The 18366-nt window shown below is 36.6% G+C and overlaps 1 protein-coding gene across 4 annotated transcripts in view; it reads right to left on the reverse strand.

The window, feature by feature from the left end:
- The window catches only part of FER (FER tyrosine kinase), a 151599-nt gene that overhangs the window by 100941 nt on the left and 32292 nt on the right, over positions 1-18366 (reverse strand). For 3 of the 4 annotated variants that reach the window (XM_058826024.1, XM_058826022.1, XM_058826023.1), the window contains 4 exons: positions 11648-11831; positions 9138-9275; positions 8183-8302; positions 1939-2061 (listed from right to left, as the gene is read on the reverse strand). In XM_058826024.1, the coding sequence (XP_058682007.1) occupies positions 1939-2061; positions 8183-8302; positions 9138-9275; positions 11648-11831 (565 nt within the window). Of the gene's footprint in view, positions 1-1938; positions 2062-8182; positions 8303-9137; positions 9276-11647; positions 11832-13819; positions 14542-18366 lie in introns of those variants that run through there. The other variant, XM_058826025.1, reaches the window with a different exon arrangement.

The following is an 18366-nucleotide window of genomic DNA, read 5'->3' on the forward strand; positions in this document are numbered from 1 at the left end:
CTTCACCAAAGAAAGGACACAAAATATCTAATTGAAACATTGATATCAGACACATAAATAAAGTTTTGGATGTAAATTAAAAACTATATAATGTTTCATGTGACAAGGTTCCGTCAACAATGAGCATCAAGAGTTCTTCAGTGAATGAAGAATTACCTTGCATTCCAATTCACTACCAGTATTGTAAATGAGTATTTATGACCAAATTAGTAAGATTAAGATTGATTGCAACAAGAATCAGAAAAATATCACTACAGACAAAAGGCTTCCTTATCTGTTGTACTGACATCAGTTTAGAAGAGTATGTGAATATTTTTTATAACCAGAGGTAGAAGAAAAACCTAAAGATGTTGCCCAAGAATGATTCTTTATGATAATGTTTTATTTATGGTGCACTAAAGCACTCATTAATCTCTGTATTTACTATGCAGTACCACAGGGTATGAGATTTACATTCTTTACATTCACACTTTTGTAAAGGAAGTATAAGGAAGAATGAACTTCACCTGATAAGTTGCAAACATATTGCTGCAGAAGAAAGAGTTTTGGACATGACTCTGAAAATCTTTCACAGAATTACACCTACACAAGGCATTCTGTCAAACAGAGGCAACTGAACTCACTCATCTTCTTTGATCAAGTGGAATTGAATTAATGAAAGGTCCAGCTCTTGAGCCATTCCAAACTATGACAATTATATTAAACTATGGAAATTCTTCAATGAGTTAGGGTCTTGTGCTGGTTTCGCATTAACTGATATTTAGTAAGGAGGAAAAAACCACCCACGGAAATTATTTTCCCGAAGCAGCTGCTAAGAGCTTCCTTTGTGCCTGGGAAAAACCAATAGCTGGCTAGCTCTGAGAACTGACATCCTATTAAACCATTTAGAAACCGGGTGCACATCTGTGAATTCCACATTTTAAAAACAGGAAAACTCTCTCTTTCTTCCAGCCTAGAAAGGTAATTGAGCTCTGGTGGGGCCAGCCAGCCCCGCTGCGCTGCAGCCTGCTCGGCCTGTCAGGGTCGGGCGGGGCCCCAGCGGTGGCCGGGTGGGGGGACGGGAGGCCACAGGGGGCTGTGGCTGCTCACACCTTGCCTAGCCTAAACCCTGCCCTACATTGGGCACCAGTAACTGTATTTGTCCTGGTTTAGGGCAAATCTGGGAGAGAACCTCTGAATGGGGTCCCTCCAGAAAGCAAATTCAAGCAGCCCCTTCCCCAGCTGGTTCGGGAAAAGATTTCCTTGGAGAAAACTGGAAAAAACTGTTTATTTAACAGAAACTGAATAATATTAAACAATAAAACCTCTCGCTGTTTTATGAGATGGCAAATCCAGAAAAGTCCTTTTCATGGGGTGTAGCTCAGCTTGCTCAGTTTCTTATCAGTCCCTCCAGTGCTGGAAAGTGCCGAGGCCCAGGCCCCGGTGGGCCACAGGCCTGAGCTCCTGGGGTTTGGCTGGGTGTTCAGTCCAGAGCAGGTTTGCACAGATCCAAGAAAAAAGAAAAAAGAAACAGTCCAGGGAACTTCCCTGCCTCAGCGAGCTAAAAACTAACTAAGAGCAGAGGAGAGCTCTGTCCGCTGTCTGTCCATGCTGCAGACACCACAGCCCAGGAGCAGGATGGGGGACAGGGAGGGCTCTTTCTGAACACAAACTGCGGCTTCTTTCACTCTCAGAGCCGGTCTTAGAGGTGCAGAACTTCATATGTCACATAAACAAGGTGATTTGGGATACAAGCATCATAAAGTCACCTCAGGACAGTGCAGTGGGCAAGAGTTATTTTAGAGGCGAGAAACTAACTTACAGTTGTTTTTCACAGTAAATGCTAAATAAAAAAGCAGAACAAAATTAACCAACGTTATCTCCTACTTAAGTTTCAGGAATTGCATAGACATTTTTCCCCCTCAAATTATTGTATTTTTAAATTTAATTTCAACTCACTCAGATTTCTTTTCACATGTCTTAGATGACTCTTCTATTTTTTTCTCTAGTTCCAAAACAAGTTCCTCTTTGCTCAAAAGGGTTTGCTGTGTCTGCATCAGTTCTTCTATTACTGTTTTTAACCTGTAAAACAGATTTCAGAAACCCAAACTGTAAATACATGAACTGTATATATCTGGGAACATTGTAATCTTTTTTCTGAAAATGTAAAAGAGAATCTATTTTTTAGATTATGTTAGTCAGTGATGATAGTTTTTTTCTTCTTTTGTGTGGTTAGACCTTTACATTGTTAATCTGCATTATTAGAGATTCTATAGGTGCCTCTGTATATGTACAAGGTTACAGAATCATCTCCTGCCTGCAGGTTTTCCTACAAGAAAATATTTTTTCCATAATATGTGATAAATTCCAAGAATTAATGTCTTCCTAATATATTGCTAATTTATAGATGCTTTAAGAAAGACAAAAGTCTTCCAACTCATAAAGCATGTGTTAAATAAATACACAGAATCAGTAGTTGGGTTGTATTTACTTCTAGAAATAGCAAAAGTACAAATAATTATTTTCTATTGTAATAGTGATTGTATCTTTTCTCCAAAATTATCCTTTTTAGGTTACAATCTCTGGTAATGGTTAATTCAAAGTAAAGATAAACTGTACAAAACCACTCAATACTAACAGAGAAGGGGTATTACACTTTAAAACCATTACTGACACTTCATAATTATCCTGGTAAATATTCCAATAACAAAAAAATCCATGAATGTACACCAACATTTGCATTCTAAACAATGCAAGTAAATGGCTTACATAATGACAACTTCTAAAATGCATTATCAATCAAGAAATTTTTAAGTCAGAACAATCTCTTAAAAATAAGTAAACATGTACCTCTTTTTTCATTTTTGTCATGTATCTATGCGTCTTTAACTCACTTTATTTCCCCGTATTTTCAAGCCCAATTTCAATAAAATTACTGAAGAGAGGAACACAAGCAAAATATATGTAGTAATTATCACAGATCCACAGCCCAAAACCATTCCAGACCAGGGAGTGACACACTCAGTTGGCTAAACATCTAGGAGGCACATTCCACACATCCATATATATACCAAACTGAATTATATCATTCTAAACACTGTATCAGTCCTCTCCTCCCAATATATTTTATACAATGTTGATTATATATGACCTGCACTCAGTCATGCATTTTATTCTAGGAGACTACAATTACTAAAAAAAGACAGAGAGTTAATGATCAAAATTTATTTCCTAAAAGACAAACCTTGGACATGTATTTATTTTGAGATAAGATATATACTTTAAACATTTCCCTCAAAGTAACATCCTCACAGCTACACTTCTCATATGCATTTTTATAAGTTTTAGGCTGTCAAAATCTCTAAACTAAACTTCCCTGTATTTTCTTATACTGGGTCTCCAACTTATTACTAGCTAACTTTTTAATTTTAATACCTTGCTAAAGAAAGCAATTTCAAAAAATTTAACTTTTTTTTAATCAGCTTTCTAAACAAAATTTTAATCAACATTATATTTCCTTAACAACTGATTTGCAGGTAGCAGATGTTTTATCTAATGATCAAGCTTCAACAGTCATGAAATTAAAACTAAATTGATAAGACTTTGTCACTAGAAGGAATGAGTATATACATTCAGATACATCTTCATTATTTCACCACTTCAAAAATATTAGATTTTATATTTTATATTGCAGCATCAGATTAAAACATTAAGTTGATGTAGTTCTTCCTGAAACTTCTGAGATACTTCAGGACATTTTTTTACTTATATTAGAGAAAAGAGAAAAAAGCTACCATGTACACCAAAAGCACTTGCCACCTTGCACTCAACATCTATTCTTTGTTTAAACAATAACTTTCATTCAAACTGGCTAGAGCTGACAATTCTGCATCTGTCTTGTATCATCTTGGCTGTAGCTTGCCAAAGGAATTTTCCTATGGTGTCGTATTTGTCTTCTGGATACAATCAGTTTACAAAAGGGTTTCTATGGCTTCACAGTTAATCATTATAACATTTTAAAAATCACACAATACTCCTACCTGGTAGTTCTGTTCTGCTGCAACTATCAATTAAAATAAATGCTTCATCTTAGAGAACTTATATTTCAGAATATAAGGATATTACTATTCTCACTGATCAACCTTTAGCTTATTCTGATTGTCTCCTCTCAGCTTTTAACGTGTATCTCTTCAAAGCATAAACTTTTATGGTGCTACACTTTTCAGAATTTCTCAGTGTTATTCAGTGACATCTATGAATATTTATCAGGAGACAGCATAAGTCATTCCTTAGAAAGGTTAGCTAGTCAACACTGACTTTTAATTACCTCCCTTTGTCAAAATTTTATTCATAAATGTAAATTTATCTTAAAATGTAAAAACCAATTTCCTCATCATGCTCCCTTAAAATATATGTTGCTAAACTTGTTAAACAGTTATGTATGCAAAGCTGTCCTTTCTCCATTGCATACTCGATAAAACAGCTGATTCAATCAAATATTATTGATTATAAATCAATATATGTATTTGAATTGTTTTAAACGTTTGAGAAATAATTCCACCATGTGCACTTATTTTATTTGGTAGATACTGAAGGTAGTTCTCCTCTGCAGAAACATAATGTAGCATTTTAAAGCTCCAAGGCCACTGAAGATCAAAAGTCAAATTTTTGACTTTTGATCTTCAGTGGCCTTGGAGCTTTATGGATCATCATGTACAGAGCTGACTTTAGAAGCCATCAACTATGGATAAATGATGTAGTACATTTCTCCTACTTGCAAATATCTAGTCATACACAGTTGACAGAAGTACCTGTCGGGTTTTTTTTTTTTGGCTGCAGTGGCTTTAAGGCAAGACTGTAACAACGTTTCTAAAACACAGTCAACAATATCTGAGTAAAGACAGTTACAGAGAGGGGTAACAAAAAGGAAGGGTTCTCACCTGCATTACAAAGCAAAAGGACAAACAGGATAATGATAAACAGTTTTTACAGTCCCAGGGCACAGTGAAGCTTCATAAATAATCTGCACTGCCTGATATGTTCATAATAATACAAACAAAAGGACAGTTTGAAAAGTGACAAAGAATGCTGATCATATAATGTTATTTGAGGTAGGTGGAAGGCTATGAATGTGAAGAATAAAGAAGGATTATTCTGGATCTTATGATACTCTATACCTGCACTGTCATTTCAATACACATGGAAATAGGCAAATATACAGTGGGGAAACAATAATCTAAAGCTTTATTTAGGTAGAGAATGAAGCATGGTTCTAAAATAACCATTATCACTCAGAAATGAAATCTTGGAGATACAGTAGATGATTCCCCAAAAACACTGGCTTGATGAGCTGCTGGAGTCAGAAAATCAAATGGAATGCTTCTCCAGTGTCACCATGGCAGCTAGCTTATAGCTACCAAATAAATTTGGCCATATCAGACCCCCAAACTCAACCAACCTAGAAGTAAAACAAGTCCCTGGATGAGGTAGGGATGGGTTGGATTCAGACCCAGGCAGGGACCTCAGCCAGTCATATTCAATCCAGAAAGAAGACCTATCACTGGTCAGGGAGCTGCGTGGTGCTGAAACATCAACCAATGAATTCTCTAGACCTGGGAGTTTAGAACCAACTGTATAAGTAGGTTCTGAACAATAAAACAGACTGCTTGTCTGATGATGAAGAGGAGTCATGATTTCCGTCTCCAACCCACAGCTGCGTGTAACACTCTAGGATTTGTTAAAACCAAAGCAGAGTAAGAACAAGAGTAAGGAAACCTTGGAAGGTCTCCCTCTGAACTGTGTATCTGGATTATCTGTGAAATTCTAGGCATTCATCTCAAAACCAATATAGTAACCTTGAAAACATTCAAATAAAGACAGCCAGATGGATAAAAGATTTGAAAGCTCTGTGAAAAGACAGACTAAAGCTAAAAGATTGCTTTAAAAAAGACATCACAGAGCAGAAGTTGAACAGAAATTTACATTATTATAGGCAGAAGGGAATAGATTCTTCCTCTTCTCTTCCAAAACAAAAGCTTAAGAGCCATAAAATGAAAAAAGCAGCAGGTTCATGAAATAGCAAGTTCATTTCTGGAATTCCTTGACCAAAGGACGACAGATACTTTTACACACGGAACCTGACTGAAAAAGATCACAGAAGAAAAGTACTTCCAAGGATATTATAAACTACCTCCATGGCCATTAAAGAGACTTAGATCAAAATATTTCAGAGGTGAAAATTATGGGAGGCTGAAGAAACAGCATAGCATGATCATCCTGGTTCTGTTCTCCCCTCAAGACTTTTCCCTGATGTCTAACATGGTAATGAAGAAAGTTGAGTGTGTCTTTGGTCTGACCTAATAAGGTTTAACTGTTTTGGCAGAATCCTAAATCTCTACCAGAAAGTATAGACCTTAAAGACAGCAACACTTAAAAGAGCTGCCTGATTCCTCTTCCAAAAACAATGCCACACCATAGAATATCTCACTCAAATTTGCAAAACCATTTCAAGTGGATGAATGTAAGATTTGCAACAGAACACAATGAAAATTGTACTAAAATTGTATATATGTAGGTAATATATAGACATATATTTATAACAAAAACATATCTTTCATCAGATATGTTTATTAGAAAAGCAACAATTCATCTTTTTTATTTAGATATGCTGCTTATCTCTAAACAGTTCGATAAAAAAGGCAAGCCAAACAAGAATTTTTCTTTTAAAGCTATGGAAGGCAGAATCTTTGAAAAATTTTAATGTTCTATTAAAAAGAGAGGCTCAGTATCTATCTGTTTCTTGTTACTGTGCTGAAGTACAGCAAGATGGACAATACCTATAGAGTTTAGGCAGGAATAATATCAATGTAATTAATATATGTAATGATGTAGAATATATTAAAAAGAGAAACATGTTTAAAGGAATTGGGGAGGACTTAATTTTCACGGGTTCCTTTTATAAGATACAGGTGCTTCATGACTAAGGAGGCAGACACTTCATATAAAAAATGTATTTCAATACTTATCAATGGAACAGATTCACAAAAAGTAATCAAATTATACAGAAGAAAAATAAAATATGATGATTAACAGCCTTAAAAAGGCACTGATAAAATCCAGAGTTTCTGTCATGTTGAGAAAGCACAGCAGTTAGAGTAACCTGCAGAAGACACTGCAGTATGTTTAGATTTGAAATACTTCACTCTTATTTTGGCTTTCAGAAAAGCTGACAAGAAATCAGGATCATAGTTCGATTAAGCAAATGAAATTAAGGAAAAAAAAGAAAGCCAAATGTAAAAATTTGTACAATATATCATTGATATCTTATTTGCATCAGTTATACTTTCTGAGGGGAAAATACTTCAAATAACTCAAACATGAATTGAAATACACTAGACACAGCAAAAGCATCACCAACCAATGAAATTCTGAAATTTCCATTTTTAATGCATGATTAACAGTGGCAATCTCACAAGTGACCACACAGACCATTTTATGTCAAAAGTTGAGGCTCATAATGTACAAACATAATAATCTCAACATTCAATTCATTCCCCATAACAAATGATTAAAGGTGAACTTGGTAAAAATATTGAAAATATTTAACTAGGCAATATATTAACAAAACACATAGAGAAGTAGTTTGTCACCCTGAATAGCTAAAAGTGCTGTGAGATGCTATACAACAGCTACATATGAATTACTTAGTTAATGTATTCTAAAGGTTACAATAATGAATAACAATCTCCCTTAGAGAACAAAAACAAACACTTAAAAAACAAGAGAAATAAATTTATTCATGAAAATTTTCTACGGTGATTTAAATCACTGACCACGTAACTCTACTCAGTGATTTCATCAAAGTATTTTGCTGCTTTTCCTAGGATAGTGAATGTGGAAACATTTTTAGGAAAATGAACCACCACATTCCCAAGGGGGACTCATGGCGTATTTCGGCATTTTATTAACTGGCACAGAGAATAATACACATTAAAAATAATGGCAAGTTTTTGAGTAGACTAAGGAGACAGATTTTGTGCAAAGAACAGTACAACCAGCCTGGGAAAGAGTCTGTAGCCTCAAAACACTACACTTAGAAATTAGACCTTAAAAGTGGAGACACAGCCATGTAAGGATCTGAGTGAGCATGGATGCAACACAGAATAGCATTTCCAAAGGATAAAAAATTTATAAAGAGACTTACATGACTTGCAGACTTTCTGCTGTTAAATTATTCCACATGATCTCATTAGCTTGAAGGTTTTCATTTTCTTCTAGTAAAGATGTATCAAATTCTATTTCTTGTTCAACAACTTCTGATGACCTAATTTAGTAAGCAATTCTTATAATTTCAAAATCAACACGTATCTTTGAGTAGATTGTAGAGCAAATCATTAGATTTTGAAGTATTTTATTAGCTAGATTATAGTTAAAATTATATATTAAATAAAAGGATAGATACCAATTGGATACATATTCTTTTTCCTGTGAAAAAAACATAATTCTAAAATCTCTCAAGATAATAAAATGCACTACAATTCTTTGAATCAAGTTCACAGCCCAATAAAGGTTCTCAAAGACTACCTGTGTGAATGGGTGACTCTTACCTGCTTCCATCAGAAACCTGAATGTGACGACCATCAGTTCACACATAACAACAAGATAATGCAAGAAGTCTTAGAGCTATTTCTTTACACAGTAAAACAGAGTAACAGTTCCATAAATGGGAAATACACTTTTTAAGTAAGAACTTTCTTGCATTATCTGCTCTGAAGTCTCAACCTGCAATAACTGCAGTGTACAAAGGTACCTAAAGTTGACTTTAAAGTAGAACAAGTTTAGCCCAGAATGCAAATTGCATCCAAGTAAACAGTAAATTGGCTCACATTGAGTCTAGACTGTAATGCGTAGTCTGCTGTCAGTGCCAAAGTTATGGCTCTTCTCATGTAACTGGGAATTTGTTTTTCTAGAGCCAGCCAAACAGGCTGTTTGGCCAGCTTTCTGTATGTGCAAAATAGAACAGTTTTCAAATCAGGATGAAGTTTTGCATGTAATAATAGAAAAGGAAGCAAACAGAAGCAAATTCCTCTGAACACTTAAAGCAGTTGTAGTTTAATGCAAGGTTTTCTCAAGAAGAAACAGGAGATGAAAATGCTTACCTGTGAGTATCTATGAAGTCATTATACTCAGAGTTAGGGTCTATCTGTTCCACCGAGGTCTGGATCTCTTTGTGGACATTCACAATCTCTTCTGTTACAAGACTGGTGATCTCACTATACTCATCCAAGATCCCTTTTCTAGAGAGGAAAAAAAATTCTAGTGTATAACATGGCACTGAAGGCATAGATGGCATTGAAGATGCTTCAAATTTTCAATTTGCTGTTTCTACAAACTCTTGTTACAACAGGCTAAAAAGGGAAAAATAAGAATATATTATTCAAAGAAACAATGCATCATCTGAGGCCTTCCCTCTACAGACTTAGGCTGGCTATAGTCTCTTAAGCTCCATCTGTTGATTTCAGTGCACCAACATATAGCATAACTAAACTAAAACCTGGAGAGATTACAAGGAAAGGGTATGTATAGCATTTAGTGATGATGCTTGTCTTCACAAAGGACTTACCACACTTATTATAACCTACACTGAAGATTTTCATGTCTTATGACAAAATATGTTCTGGCATAAGGCAAAACAATTTACAGAAATGTATGCATTTCCTTTTAACATCGGTTTTCCGTATTGTTTTAACCTTTTTTTATGCATATTATTTGTCATTCAGACAAAAATAGGGATAAATCACAAATAGGCATACATTTACAAGAGGAGAGAAAATTAACCAAGAAGTTGCAGTGAGAAAGCACAAGCCACCCAACCTTGTCTTTACCTGCTTCCAAGAGTGAGAAAAACCAAATGAAAAGTCAATGGCAGAGGAAGAGGCAGTACTGTGACACTAATCTTAATAGCATCCAGTGACACATGCTCGGAACATCCTAATATTTGCCTTAATTTTTAGTTTTCCTTCATAATGTATCTTCATAATTATTTCCTATTTCATTTTTATATCTAATAAATTTGCTAGCTTTCCAGGATCTGAAGCATGGTGGCTGTTCAAAAAACACTGATGAATTCTGGCTAGCCAAATATGCAGATAAAAAAAGTATAAATACATTTTTCCTGGATAAGATCTCAAGTTATGTTTGCTCCGTAAAAAAGAATGGTGTGATAGGATTTCTTCAGTGCATTTGTTCTGAGCAGAAAACAGACAAGAGAAGGCATTAAATCTTGTCCTTTCTGGGAATCTCATGTGTGAATATGTTCCAGAAAATAGTTCATGGGTTGTGATGAAAAAATAGCTAACCATCAACTACAGCAATGCCATATCCAAGAGAAAGATAATCTATATCAATTACAATGACAAAAAAAAAAAAAAAATTAGCAATATTAATCTACACTTATTCAAGTTTAAAAAACTAACTGACCCACAAAATTAGGGTTATTGAGGAAGTTTTGTTTCACAGAGGTTGTCACACTAAGCACTACAACTGAAATCAGCATCTCTATATGTGTTATATTTATTATAATATAGTAATTTTACAATACATTCAGAACTCACAAAAATGTCTGTGTAGTGCCAAAAATATTATTTACAGGTTGTGTAAAATCTCCAGGCAGAGCAAAGATGAGTGGTTTCAATAAGTTCTTGTTCCATCATAAATTTCTTCAGTTAATTATTATATTTCATGATTCTAAAAGAATCACCTTAATTAGAGCACACAGATTTAACTGTAGCCTTTTCCTGTGACCTTACAAACAAAATTAAAAGGACTGTACAGGGAGTACTACAAATGTTCATTTCAATACCAGCACCTGAACCAAAAAAATTAAAATGATACTGCATAGGGAAGCTAATGATGCCTGCACCATGTAAAATGTGGAATCTCCAGCTCTCCCTCACTTCCTGTGCACTGAAATCAAGACAAACATGGACTACAGAATAGGCAAGAAAATGAATTAAAGTAGAATGTTTCACCCAAATGAAGAACACTTACAAAAAAGGTAACGACCCTTCATTTTTAAGCTAAGACAAAGAGGCAGAATGGTGGTTACACACCAGAAATGAGGGCTAGAAGTCCTCGATATCTGTTCTCAGATATCATCACTTTGCACATACTCTGTAACGATGTAAAAATGCTCTTTTAGGAAAGAGTAGTATTTTTAAGGGAAGACTCCTTACAGTGAGATCAAGTTAACACAATCCTGTTAAACCTCTCACCCGTATCATTAACTATGCAGGTGGCTTGGCCCTCCTCCACAATCACTTTCAAGACATTTCATGGCATTTTAACCCATATTTCTTGCTGGTGAAATTTCATAATAATGACTACCTGAGAGACAACAAACTTGCTGTAGTCTACAAATCGAAGGAAAAATCAAATATAAACACTGCAGTCAATCTGTAAGTATTTTTAAGATGGTGTCTTGTTGATAGGCTTAAGTAAACACTCAGAACTACCATCTGCATTATTTAGATAGACTTTTTTCAACTGTTATCCCCTGATATGTAAGTAATTAATCACAGTTTCTTATTTTCAACTATTTCTATAAATTAATTAGAATACTACACATAGAAAATTGTACTAGTTAGAAATATGTAAGAATACATCTTACAGGGCTTTAATCATTTCTTCTTGCATCTTCTGTAGTGAATCAAGTAACAGAGGAAGCGTAGTATCATAATATTGGTGCTGATGTAATTGTGCTCCTTTCAGTGCCAACACATACTGGTTGTGCAACATATGAAGTTTCATAGTAGCTTTTTCACATCGATCTTTGGCTTTCTCTGTCTCCTTTCCTGAGAGAAAACAAAACAAAAATGCACATGGTGATTTAAAAGTATACAGACCTATAGATGACACACCTGGTATATAAATGACGAGTTTGCCCCTTTTTCTACAGTCATTTTTAAGGTACTTCTCTGAGGAAGGTAAAATCCAACCACTTTCAGATAATTAGTATAGTCAAATGTCTAGGTTTTCTAATTAATAAACTATGTAAGAAAACTGCTATTTTCTTGAGCAGAAATGTGAGAATTTCTTATCTAAAAGTATATGAAAACAACAAGTATAAAAATAATATAGCTATCAACAAGAAAGAAATCTCATACACATTACTACCTCAAAGTTTTATTAGCAGTTTTATTTATTTTTAGAAGAGAAAGAGATGTCCTACTACACTAGATTCACTAAAATATATTATTTTTTTGTATTCAAGCATTCCTATTGCTACATATAATCCTAATAAAGTAATGATGTAGTCAGTCTACATATGAGGACCTAAACCCTCACACTGTTACTCCTGTTCAAAATGGGTGGCTTCTCTCCTACACCTTAACATTTCCCTATCATATTGATATCCTGATCAGGAGGTTTGACTCTACAGCTTCAGCTTTGCACCACTGATACTGAAGTCCTCAAGTTCAAGCTGACAGGACCAGCTGAGATTGAACTGCAGAGCTACGAGGTACTTCAAGAGATCACCTATTCCATTCCTTATCACAATAACTGCACAGCTATGTTGGGATATGTTATCAACACTGTTTCTACCACAAATCCAAAACACAGCCCCATAACAGCTACTGTGAAGAAAATCAACTCTATTTCAGCCATAATCAGAACAAACACATAAGCTTTTAATGACACCCTTGCTGTCTTCTTGATATTTACCAAGTATCTCATTACTTTTTCAGGAACTAAGATAATTTTAAATTAATCTCATATCTGCAAATATCAAGTGCAGTCAAAACTACCTCCATATGCTACCTGAAACAATCTCATTCCAATCACTGCATTTCTTATAAACTTAAAATAATTTATGTAAGGAAAAAACGTCTACTACCCGTCACAAAACAGTTGAGAAAAAAGAAAATGTAAGCATTCATAGCTAAGTGGCAAAATAGCTGCTTGAAAGCAGACCTTGAAGAAGCTGTGTCATATAAGGAATACACAAGGGACTGTGAACTCAAATAAATCAAAACAGAGCCACATTAAAGGCATGCTAAAAAAAAGCTGAGGGAAGACCAGTAACAAATCCTCTTTCATATACATTGGAGTCAGCAAGCTTATCAGAAAAAGTAAACAACAGTCACCATATAAAAGGAGCTTGTACAAGAAAAAAATTTTTTTTCCCTTCTGTGATCACTACCTTAGACCTTCAGACACTTCCAGGATGAAATACTACTTCGTGAAAGAGTCAATGAATCTCTTTTTTGAGGTGTCAGAAGAAGAGGTTGTTGAGAATAAATGAAATGAGAACAAATTGTGAGGACTGAATGGTGTTTAGCTTTGAAACCTCAAAGGTACTTGAGAAAGTTTTAGCTGAAATATGATGATTAGTTTATACAGGACAAAATTGGCACTCAATGGAGAGTCCCAGGAATATCAGCTGGACTCTGATAGATGAGGTGATGAAGACAATGATGATGAAGATGCTGTATCAAAGTAGTAAACAGGGAAATCAAATGTGAAGAACTGGAAAATAAACTGTCATGGTTTGACACTGAGCAAATGCGTGGCACCTAAGAACTCATTCACCCTCCCCTGCCAACAGCTGAGCAGAGAGAGAAAAATGTAATGAAGGCTCCATGAGTTAAGGAGGGGGAGAAAATACTCCAAGGGCAAAATAAGCTCAACTTAAGAGGTAGAAAGTGAATTTATTATTAACAGAATCAGAGGAGGATAATGAGATGTAAAATAAACCTTTAAAACACCATTTCCTCCCAACTCCTCCCTCCTTCCCAGGGACAGTGCAGGGAGATCAGGTATGGTGGTTTGGTCAGTTAATCACCAAGATTTTCTTCCACTGCTCCAGGAGAGGAATCCTTCCCCTGTGAGGCCAAGGGGTCCCTTCCCCTTCAAGCATCTCATGAGCAGCAGCCAAAGCGCACCTGCTGCAACATGAATTACCCCCACGGGCGCACAGCGCTCCCCAAACTGCTGTGGCGTGGCTCTCTCTTCCACGGGCTGCATCTCCAAGGACAGGCTGCTCCGCCCTGGAAGCAGGGCCCTCGCTCTCCTCCGGGTCTCCCACTGCATCACGGCCTCCTCCAGGCACCCACCGCCCCAGTGTGGGCACCTCCCCCAGGGGCTGTGGGTGGATCTCTGCATTCCCCAGGGATCCCCATGGGCTGCGGGGCACGGCTGCTTCACCATGGTCATCAGCACGGCCTGCAGGGGAACCTCGGCTCCAGCGCCTGGAGCACCTCCTGCCCCTGCTTCTCCACTGACTGCGGTGTCTCCACGTTGTTTCCCTCTCGTGTTCCTCCTCCTTAGCTGGAATTAACACTGCACCCCACTTTGGTTTGATTTTCTTCTTAAATAAGTTATCACAGAGGTTAGCCATCATCTCAAATGGGCCCAGCTTTGGCCAGCAGCATGTCCACCTTCAGAGCCATCAGGGGTTGGCTCTGCCGGACACGGTGGAAGCTTCTGGCAGCTTCTCACAGACACCGCCTCTGTGGCCCCACTGCTACCAAACACCAGGCTGTGCCAAACCAAGAGAGAAACCTTGAGAGATGCAGATTAGAACAATGGTAAATTATAGAGTGAATATATTACCATTTTATAATGGTAAAATATAGAGTGAGAGAGATGCACATGGGTAAAAAGCTTTCCTGGTTTGCAAATGCACACAGAAATGAGATTTTGGGGTCAGTACAGCAAGATTGAGGGAAATACAAACTAAGTGTTCAGCAGCTGCTGAACACAATGTCACTTAGCAAAGGAGTAGACTGGATTGTTAATGCCACTGATTAAATCCACTTAAAAGAATGCAATTTGTTGACCTCAAGGACAATGTATTTGACATGCAAAAGGTTTAGAGAAGGGCATTAACATCAAAAAGGTAGGAAACAAAACAAACACTGAAAGAATGAATACAGTGAAGGGTCCTGAAGCACTAGGAGTCTGAGGAGGAACATGTAAAGAGACACAGTTAACAGAGCTGCACAAACTCTTTCAATGTAAAAACCATACAGCATTATATAGAAAGAGGAAAAACAAAGATCTTCTTCAATGAGCACGCTAACCTATAACAAATAACCTATAACATAGTTAACCTATGTATTCTTTCGGTAAACGTTATAAGCAAAAAAAAAAACTTATGTGGTTTAACAGTGAATGGACAAGTCTTGCAAAAAAAAAAAAAAAAAAATCCTGAAGAGCTACTAAGAACTAGTACTTCTGACTCAGGAACTCCCTAGGTAACAAATAATCATGAAGCTGAAGCACCTTTTTATCAGTCTGTACTCTCAAATGGCTACCCTCGCTACCTCATGCCACTGTCAGCTACACTTCAAACACAGATTAATAAAAAACACTTTAAAAGGATATTATGTCTTTCATTTAATTGAAAACAATCCAACTATTGACCTAATTCTGTACGTGGAAGGTAGAGATTTCTTACAGTACAATTAATCTGAGTTACTCTGTACAACAAAGACAAAACATGTCTCCAGAGCTGTCACCAGAGAAGAATTTTTCATGTAGGTATGAATGAAACAATCTACTCAAAAAATTTCAGTAGAGCTGTTTTGGAAAGATAGCATTCACAAGTCTATCTTAAACTTTAGCCAGACACAGGAGGTTTTGTCTTTGGCAAGCCATCTAAACTCATGTTTCATTAGGAGACCAATTTATTAAACTTCTCCCCCCAAAACCTACACTATTTATTTCTAAATGAAATATAGAACCATTTATAAGGGGAAAAAATAATCCAGCATATCAGAATAATATCCCAGAAGTTAAATCCTCAAACATGCATATCTGACACCAGCACAACAATATAACAGGATGGTGTAAAATCCCATTTTTGCATCTGCCTTAGGGACTAAATTCCTCCTGTATACACATTACTCCTGAGCAGAAAACCCCAACTAATTTCAGAGTATCATACAGAAGTATCATAGAGACTTTTTTCTAAATACAGTAGGCTGCAGAGTCAATCTGATCATCTTCAGATTAAAACAAATACTATAAGGTCTTTCTGGAGAAGGAGAGGCATGTGGAACATGGGGAAGTACTGCAAGGTTACTGAAGAGAGTTTGGAATGAAAGGGAAAAGGAAATATTCAGGGAACACAGTTGCAGTATTATTTTCATATTGCAATTTATTTTTTAAAGTAGCAAAATGCAGTGAGGCAGCATACACAGTTGTTCTATATGTCAATTAGCACAGAGGAAAACATCCAATATTTTTTATCTCATTAATGAATTTTATAAATAGATCTAGTTATAATTCCACTGCCATCAGCTGTTGACAAAACTGTTTAATGTTAATAGAAACTGACTGTGTCACGCCATAAACTGCACTGTGAAGCTTGCAAAATTCAGCTATGAAAGTTTTACACTTACAAAGAAAAGGCTGGCATTCTTTTTGAATAATTTTGGAGTCTAGTATTTCAATTTCTAATAGAAACTCATCTAAGATTTTACTGCCTACAGTACAACACAACCATCCAGGAAAAGAATGTTTTAGTCTATTTTCAATTAAAAGGCAGATTTGCCAAAGTTCTTGCAACCATAATTATTAGACACTTATTAGACCTAGAATGGAAGAAAAAATACTGGATGGGACAATAAACTGAGAAAAATTTCAGCTTATAATGTTCACATCATCTTTTTTTAAATCAGCATCAATGTACAGGCCAAATTCCTCAGGGAAGCTGACCTTAAGGAAAAAAATATTGCAAATAGAGAAAGTTTTCACACATATTTTGGCTTTAAAAGAAATAATCATGCCAATGAGCTCAGGTTTTTACCCTCTTAAACTCCTTCCAGCTAGACCTTCAGCCATACCAAAGTGATGACAAAGTGTTCACAAAAGAGGCAACAGAGATCACTACAAAGACTTAGTTCACAACAGACAAACTAAATTCCTAGATTTATAGCTCCTGGTATTGAAACGTGACCTTTGGCTTTAGCGCACAGTGAATGTCATCCCATGCAGATACACCAATGACACAATATTACACAAGCCCAGCTTTTGACAATAAATTGAATTTAGTTTCAAAAGGAGCCAATGGCACATCTGATGTCATGATATATTGTTACAGCCCTCCAACAGAAACACAGTGAGAAACCTTAAATACGCTAGAAAACAGCATATCCTGTTAAATATGCTGTGGAAACAGACAAACAAAATGAAAAACAGAAGGAAAAGCTGAGTATCTACATGAATAACAAGAAGGAAGAAATAAATAAATACATAAATACATAACTAACTAACTAACTAAATACATTAATAAAACTATGGCTAACAATCCACAGAAACTGAGGACTAGAATGTATGCCAGAAACTCCTATAAATGTCTCTTGTAGTTCAGGGACTGCAAAAAGCAAATCCATCCAAATTTCTGGGTATAGGTAAGTACAGGGATTAACAGCAGAGACAATGTCACAAGAAATGTGGGCACCAATGACACTGCCAGGGGAAACCTGGACAGTGCCAAAAGGGGCTACAGAGCTCTGGGGGCAGACATGAGAAGCACAAGGGACCAGGCTGTGTCATCCTTAATCCTGCCAGTGAAGGGAAATGGTACAAGGAGAACACTGACAATACAGGCTGATAAGTAGCTGCAGAACCAGTGTTGGCCATAGGGGTCTGGATTCTACAACCATGGGATGTTTTTTTGCAGACCACCATCTGCTTGAAAGATAGGAAGTCCCTTCCTAAGCAGAATAGAAGTATTTTTGCCAGTAAGATGACTGACTTCATCAGGAAGTCAGGAGGGCTTTAAACTAGGAACTACACAGGATGGTGTAGGCCCACAGTCCTGAGGGAGCAATGAAGGAGACTGCTAAGGAAAGGGCATGGTAAAATTGGAAGAGATCAATGACAAAGAAAACAAAACAGCAGGTACAGATGGGCAAGAAGGCTCCTACAAAACACCAATGTGAGAAAAGTCCCACAAATTCTTTGCAGGACTTCAGCATGCTGAGTGACATGCCTGTGTATTACTGCATGTAGAGTGGGGAATAAACATGGTGAGTTGGGTGTCTGTGTGCAGATGTAAGGCGAGGATATCGTCCGGATCACAGAGGCAGGACTGGAGCTATGCAATGGAGAGCTCCAACTCCTCGGGAAAAGCAGTCCAGGAAGCCAAGGAGAGGGAGTTGCCCTTTACACGAGAGACTACTTGGAGAGCATGGAGCACTGCCTCAGGATGGATGAGGAGCGACAGAGAACGAGTGACCTTATGGGTTAGGATTAAGGAGGGAACAGGCAAGGTCCCACAGAAAGCTAAGCAGCTTGGCTTCAGAGTTGTTGCAATTTTCTGCATTAAAATCTCACTAAGTATCACAGTATTTGATTTCAGAAAAAAATTAAAAGGAA

Source organism: Poecile atricapillus, chromosome Z (assembly GCF_030490865.1).
Source record: "Poecile atricapillus isolate bPoeAtr1 chromosome Z, bPoeAtr1.hap1, whole genome shotgun sequence".
In the NCBI taxonomy this organism is placed as follows: Eukaryota; Metazoa; Chordata; class Aves; order Passeriformes; family Paridae; genus Poecile; species Poecile atricapillus.